Consider the following 6579-nt stretch of genomic DNA (forward strand, 5'->3'; position numbering starts at 1 on the left):
AAAAAAAAAAGGAAGAACGCCGGGGCGGGGGGGTTGTCAGCAGCAGGGATTTGCCAGTGTTTCATCCAGAAACAGGAAGCATCCGCTTCTCCATGGCAGTCAGTAGCTGCCAGTGCTAAGCAGCACCGGAAGAAGGCTGGAGTGAGTGTCCAGACATGACAGAGCATTTGCTGAAGATTATGCTTAAACTTCCAAGAAAGATAAACTCTGCTGCCAGATCACAATGTAAACTTGGTGCGTAGGTGTTAAAACCCCTCCGTGAACCACCCCGTGAGTAGCAGTGGGTGTCCTTGGCACCAGGCATGGCTCGCCATGCTGGAGCTCAGCCACAGACCCCCAGGGAGCCCACCCGGACCCACCAACCCTTCCCAGGGCCAGGAATCGCCACTCAGAGCAGTGTCTCTGGGTGCTCCTACTCACCTCTCGATGATGCTGTTGTTGGACCGGAGATTACAAGTTACTGACCTCAATTGCTCCAGGAGCTCCTGCATCCTGCCAGGGACACAAGCAGCCCCTTAACCCCGAGCTGCTCAGCCTCCGTGCTCCCTGCTGGAGCATCTTCTGCAGAAGGGCTGGCTGAGCTGGCAGGGACACCCCACGGGTCACCAAAAACAGGGACTGCATCCTCAACAGCGCCTTCGCCCCAACTCTTGACCTGTTGCTTGTGCAGAGGATGAGCAGTGGGAGGTCCTGTTCTCCCTGGGGAGCTAGACTGGCTGCAAAACCCTCTTCCCAAAGACTCACTGAAAAGCCATCTCCTGGTGTGCCTGGCTCAGGTGGACAGGTGAAGGTGTGGGAGGAACTGGGGCCAAACTCTGTTTCTCTGTCTGGAGAAACTTGTCCAGAGCCTGCAGAGATGGAGAGACGTGGCAGCCCCCGGCAGTCAACGGGCTGTTTGCGGTGGTCTGACCCCGGGTGCTGCAGTGCATGGGCCCTCCCTGCAGCCCTGTGAGCACGGTGTGCCCACCCAGGGGGCAAAACCCTTGGGGAAATGACACCTACGTGGTCACACCCAGCAAGTCCACTTCTTCAGGGCAAAGAAAATAAAACTAGCAAAGAACCAGAGCATCTACCAGGCAGCTGTGCCGCAGCGTGCCAGGTCCATCGTGAGAGCTGGAGCATCTACTACTGCAATTCCTGTTTACTGGGTGTCATTCCCCCTCACCAGACACTCCTCAGGACCAGGGGTGCCAGTGCCAAAGCTTCACCCGTTCCTCTCTTGCGCAGTGGGGGAAAGCAAGATCTCCAGTGAGAATCATCCACAAAAAAAATGCAGCAAGTTGTTTGAAAAGACTCCCGTGTCTCCCAGCTCATGCGTGTGGTGGGTTCTGGGAGAGGGGAGCAGCAGCGGTGTCTGGAGGCAGGTAGAGTGGACAACAGCATCCCCGGGCAGGACCCCACGTGGGCACCTACGCTCTGCAGGCAGTCCTGGCACTCCATCATCTCCACGCTGCAGGCGCTGATGCGGTTGCTGAGCCTCTTCAGATGTTTCTTTATCTCACAAACTTTCCTAGAAAGAAAAACGACGACAAAATTCCCAGTCAGAGCTTGGCAGCAGCGTGGATCCTGATGGGTTTGGGGCTTTCTGCAAACAATCCTGGCTCGAAGTTAAAATCCTGAAGCCACAACCGCGCTGTAATTACAGCTCTGTCGGCCAGGTTATCCAAACAACACTAATAGCCAATTAATTAGGGAAAATGTTGCTTATATGAGGGATGGCTCAAGCCCACACTTCAGCCCTAAGTGCTGCACAGGCCAGTCCTCTCCGCCCCGTGGAGGGCTGAGCATCTACTCAAAAGGCTCCTGGGCTTTGCATTTCTTTTGTCATGCTCTCCTTCCACGTGGGAAGGCCCGAGAAGTTTCCCCTCAAGCACGTCTCTCAGCAGACAGCACGACTGGCTCCAAAGCCCAGAAGAGGTGGCACCTCAGAGGGCTCTGCCGGGCCAGGACAGGGTGCCTGGTGCCTCGCCCTGCTCCCGGAGTAAATCCTCCCGGAGTGGTTTTTGGGGGACCGACTGCCCTGTTCCTGTCAGGGTGAGGAGCCCTGGGGCGGAGGTGCCGCGTGTCCCTAAGTTGTATAAAAAAAGGTTTGGTTTGGCTTTAAAAACCCAAAAGGACAGAACATTTAAGGTGAACAGTCCACTTCCAGTCCCCAGAAGAACAGCCAGCACACCACAAACCCCGGCTGGGTGCAGAAAGAAACTCAAAACAGGACAATTAAAACCGAAGTAACAATAAATCAAAAATATCCAGTTGTGACTCACGATGCCTTCTCCCTAAGGACAGAAAAACAGATACAAAAGTACTCCAGAAAAACATGACGAACCTTTTTTCCAACCTGTGAGCAAAGGTAAAAGCCCTGTGTGAGGGCTCTGCACGCAGAGAGGAATCTCACCCCCAGACAAGATTCCTGACAAAGCCAAGGGCGGATCTCACTGCCCCGCGATGGGACGTGGTAGGAGGCAACTGTGAGCAACAGCTTCCGTCCCTGAAGTGAAAACTGCCCGTGGGTGAGGGTTTGCAGCATGGAAACGCCCAGCTGCACACGCCGAGGCTGGACAGGGGACATGGCAGGGACACAGCAGGGACAAGGTAGGGCAGATACTGCCCGCTGCCCCTGGGTCATCCTTGAGACAAACTTTTAGCCTAAAAATCCTTCCCTAGTCAATACTACGCCGGCAACTCCACACCAGAAATAGGGACTGTGTCAAAAGCCAGCTTAATCCTAAGGCATCACAGAAAACCATTCTCCTGCCACCCACTCCGGCAGCCCAGGGGAATGGATGCTTCTCTCTAAAAGCACCTTGCAATAAAAATCCAATTTCCGCAACACCCTCATCCCCTGCAGCCATAGGCAGTGGTTTGTGCTCAATCACTGCAAGGTAATTTGCTCTCTGCATTATCCCCCAAACACCACTTAACAGAAAATCATTCCTAGTAATCAGATTTCTCTGTCTCAACAGCAATTTTGTCCTGATAAAATAACCTCTCTCTCCGTCAGAGAGCGAGGAAACAAGCTGCTTGATCTCGAGCTGCAAGTGTAGGGGGCTTTTAAAACTAAAGCAGTTTAAAACAAGGGGGCAGAAATACAGGGCAGGGGCTAAGAACCGCAGCAGGATTTCCATCAGTCACACAGAGCTGCTGCTTCAAGGTCTCATGCCCCTTTACAAGTGCCCCTGCGGCAGTTACCAGCAGCACCCCCTCCAGCAGCACTCGGAAGCTCTGCTCCTTGGTGGGTTACTGGGAAGTCCCCTCTCCCATCCCCACCGGGGTCCAAAACCAGGGGCAGAGGCTGGTACCTCATCCTGCTGCCATGGAGGGCCAGGGCCTGCTGGTACCGCTGGACACAGTCGTCCTGGAAAATCGACAGAACCTTCCTGGCCAAATGCCCTAAATTCACCCTAAAACCAGACAGAAAGAGGGAACAGTTATTTCCCTAAGCGTACGAAGATGAACAGGACAGTTCCTGTGGCAGGAGACCCAAAGCTGGCTCCCGAATGGCCCACGGGGGATGGGATGCTCAGTAACGGATTCTGTAAAATTGATACAGAGAAACCAAAACCTCATCATGACGAAGAGGGGAGGGAGGTTTGGGGAGCCAGGGGGTCCAGGCAGCGTCCAGTTCGGTTCTCACCCCACCCTCCCGGGGCACACCAGAGAAGCCTTTGCCTTGGAGTTTAATTTCTAAGGTTAGACTGAAGATTAATTAAGGTAAAGGAGCTGCCCATTAAATTCCTCCATCCCTGGTGTACATTGAAGCATGCATTTTATGTCTTGCCTGTGTTAAATTCCCCTGTTTTCAGTGGAAGCTGAAAGGAGGATTTTTAAAGGAACCAAAGCCAGCAGACACTTTACTCCCACCACAAGCTAAGCAGGAGGAAAGACAGACACTTCCTAAATCAGCAGCCCTGTGAATAAACTGTCACAAACTCAGTGCTGCTGAGCCCGAGCTGTATTTCAGCAGCAGCAGCTCCCTGGCCCCAGAGCTGCAGCAGCTCTCTCACATTTGCACCTGAAACAGCTTGTAGAGCTTGAAAACTTTGCTGAGAAAGGTTCTGCATCAGCCAAGCACCACAGGAGCCGCTTACAGGCACCCGCTCCCCACGTTAGTGACCCAGGAATGTTGTACATCCCTCAGATTCCACCAGAACAGCAAACACCTGCCTGGCCGCAGCACGGGGCAGGTCCCAGAAAGGGGAGAGGGTTGGGACTTACTTATCCAGCTTGTGTATTTGTTCCTCGTTGTAGCCCAGCCCTGAGGAGGAAAGACCTGGTCACCACGTGTTTTCCTGTCCATAACCAAATTAATGGGCAATTTCACAACACACAGAGATCTCTGAAGGGGTTTTCCAGGGCGGCAGCCCCTGGGACTACTGCCACAGCACAGAACTAACTGCTGACCCCAGCAAACCAAAATAATTCATTTTTGCACTGGCCCAGCGCAAAAAAAAAATACAGCCACAGCACAGAACTAACTGCTGAACCCAGCAAACCAAAATAATTCATTTTTGCACTGGGCCAGGGCAAGGACGTTCCTGGCGCAGCCCCACGTCTTGTGTCCCTACAGCCACCATCCCCATCACTTACGCAGACACGTCCTGGCCTTTTTGAACTGCCTGTAGATGAGCTGCATCTTCTCCAGGCAGCACTCGATCTGCCGGATGCTGAAATCAGGAGAGAGGAGCCGTGAGGCTGCGCGAGAGGAAGGGTATGAGGTTGGGGTGAAATCAGCACTGTGGGGTGAAATCGGAACACGCTGCAACTAGGGGACGCTGCTGCCACCTGTGTCTGTATCTAGGGACACCGTGCAAGATTACATGTGTGTGTCCAGGACTGCTGAAGGCTGTTTGCCGTGAGGAGCTCCGTGAGAGCACGCAGCGATATCTGATCAGCCAAGCTGAGAACAGCAAAGCGCTGCGGGGTAAAGCTGGGGCTACCAACCTCTTGTCGTCATGCACCTGCTGCCTGTGCTTCACCAGTTCCGACAAAATGCCATCCAGAGTGCCTTGAAAGTCGAAGATGCTGTGGGAGCACTGAGAGAGCTCCTCGGCGACCTGCGGACCAGGAGAGGTTGGGGCTGGCTGCTCCGAGCGCTGCCTGCGGCTGTGGCTGCTCCCCAGGACTCCCCCTCTGCAGCCTCATCTTCACCACGGCCACGTCCTTCAGAGCCAGCCCCCCACTGCCTGCAGGAACGGCCTCGTACCTGGGAAGTCACAAAATGAATATTCCTTACGCCGAATGCAAGCTGGAGGCAACCGTCACCTGGCAGAGAAAATCCATCCCATGGTGGAGGCAGCGCCCATGGCCCTGCGGGAGCTGGCCGGTGGATTGCCCGGGCAGTAACTCCGTGTTCGGGGAGCTGAGCCACAAGATGCAAAGTGCTGATGGGGCAAAAACTCGCCCTGCTGTGTCCAGTTTGTTCCAAAATTGTTATGTTCATACCACTGGCTTTAGGCCGTGAGATGCTGTCTGCCTCCCTGCAGCTGCCACACGAGGGTAACGCTGAGTGGTGCACGCTGGCTGCGCCAGCACAAACACGCCTGCCCCGCACCGAGGTGGAAGGGAGGGGTGAGCCAGCAGCAGCGTTAGTACTCTGGGCACCACGGCCCCGCACTGACCCCGCTGAAGTCAATAGGAACTGTCTGTCCCCATCAGTTTCGATGAAATGGAAATTAAGAGACTTGCTAAATTGAAAAGAATAAAAGATTGGCAACCCGGCAGCAAAGAATTTTCCACTAAAACAACACAGAAAAGCAAAAAACTGTGCGTTACTTGAAATAAAAAGAGTTCAGCTCTCCCTGGGGCAGCGTGGCTGGGCATGGGGGCATCAGTTCTGCCATGGACAGCCCGGGCTGTCTCCATCATTCAGCCTCCGATGAACACTCCTCTAGTGGAGTCTCTTGAATGGACTAAGGGGCACCTCACCCCGGACGGTGTGGTCAGGCGGGATGCCGGCTCAGTGGGATGCTGGCTCAGTGGGATGCCAGCTCTGTGCGAATGTGGCACGAAAGCCGCCAGCTGCCCTCCCCAGCGCTGGCCGCTGCTCCCTGTGCCCAGCTCTCCACGGCTGTGTGCAGGGAGCAAGGTCAGCAGTGGTGGCCAGACCCTGGTGGTGGGGAGGACCTGGCAGCTGCTGCCATCCTGCCCATTATTTTAACTCTCCAGCAGCAGCGCATCTTTTTCCCTTTCCCACGAGCTGGCAGCACCTTTGAGAGTCCCGTACGTTACCTGCTGCAGCCCAGCGTTGCATCCCCGCGGCTGCAAAGCCACACTTACAGCATGCAGGTCTTCACCTCAGTGAGCTGCAGGCAGGCGAACACCGAATGAGTCCCTCTCCTCTGCTCCGAAATCCTCAGGCACTCCGTTTTCAGGTTCCCGCTGCCAAGGGAGGAAACAGCGTGTCCGACACACACTCCCCAGCAGCCCGACCTCCATCCCGGGGTTGGCTGTGCATGGTGGGGAGGGTAGGATGGAGCTGATGAGAAAATGGGGGAGCCGGGTGCGCACAAAACCGGGTGCAGCTCCTGGGCAGGGCAGCTCCCACCTGCTGGGGACTGTCCTGCCACTGGTCAGGATGGC

General features: G+C 55.1%; 1 protein-coding gene across 1 annotated transcript in view; it reads right to left on the reverse strand.

Annotated features, from left to right (window-relative positions):
* The window catches only part of IKBKE (inhibitor of kappa light polypeptide gene enhancer in B-cells, kinase epsilon), an 11352-nt gene that overhangs the window by 422 nt on the left and 4351 nt on the right, over positions 1 to 6579 (reverse strand). Inside the window, exons 10-18 of the mRNA XM_010136807.1 lie at positions 6277 to 6378; positions 5124 to 5203; positions 4942 to 5077; positions 4588 to 4664; positions 4216 to 4255; positions 3300 to 3401; positions 1414 to 1510; positions 745 to 848; positions 421 to 492 (exon numbers count right to left, since the gene is read on the reverse strand). Coding sequence (XP_010135109.1) covers positions 421 to 492; positions 745 to 848; positions 1414 to 1510; positions 3300 to 3401; positions 4216 to 4255; positions 4588 to 4664; positions 4942 to 5077; positions 5124 to 5203; positions 6277 to 6378 — 810 coding nt within the window. The remainder of the gene's footprint in view (positions 1 to 420; positions 493 to 744; positions 849 to 1413; positions 1511 to 3299; positions 3402 to 4215; positions 4256 to 4587; positions 4665 to 4941; positions 5078 to 5123; positions 5204 to 6276; positions 6379 to 6579) is intronic.

The sequence above is a fragment of the Buceros rhinoceros genome, unplaced genomic scaffold (assembly GCF_000710305.1).
Source record: "Buceros rhinoceros silvestris isolate BGI_N320 unplaced genomic scaffold, ASM71030v1 scaffold1530, whole genome shotgun sequence".
NCBI classification, from domain to species: Eukaryota; Metazoa; Chordata; class Aves; order Bucerotiformes; family Bucerotidae; genus Buceros; species Buceros rhinoceros.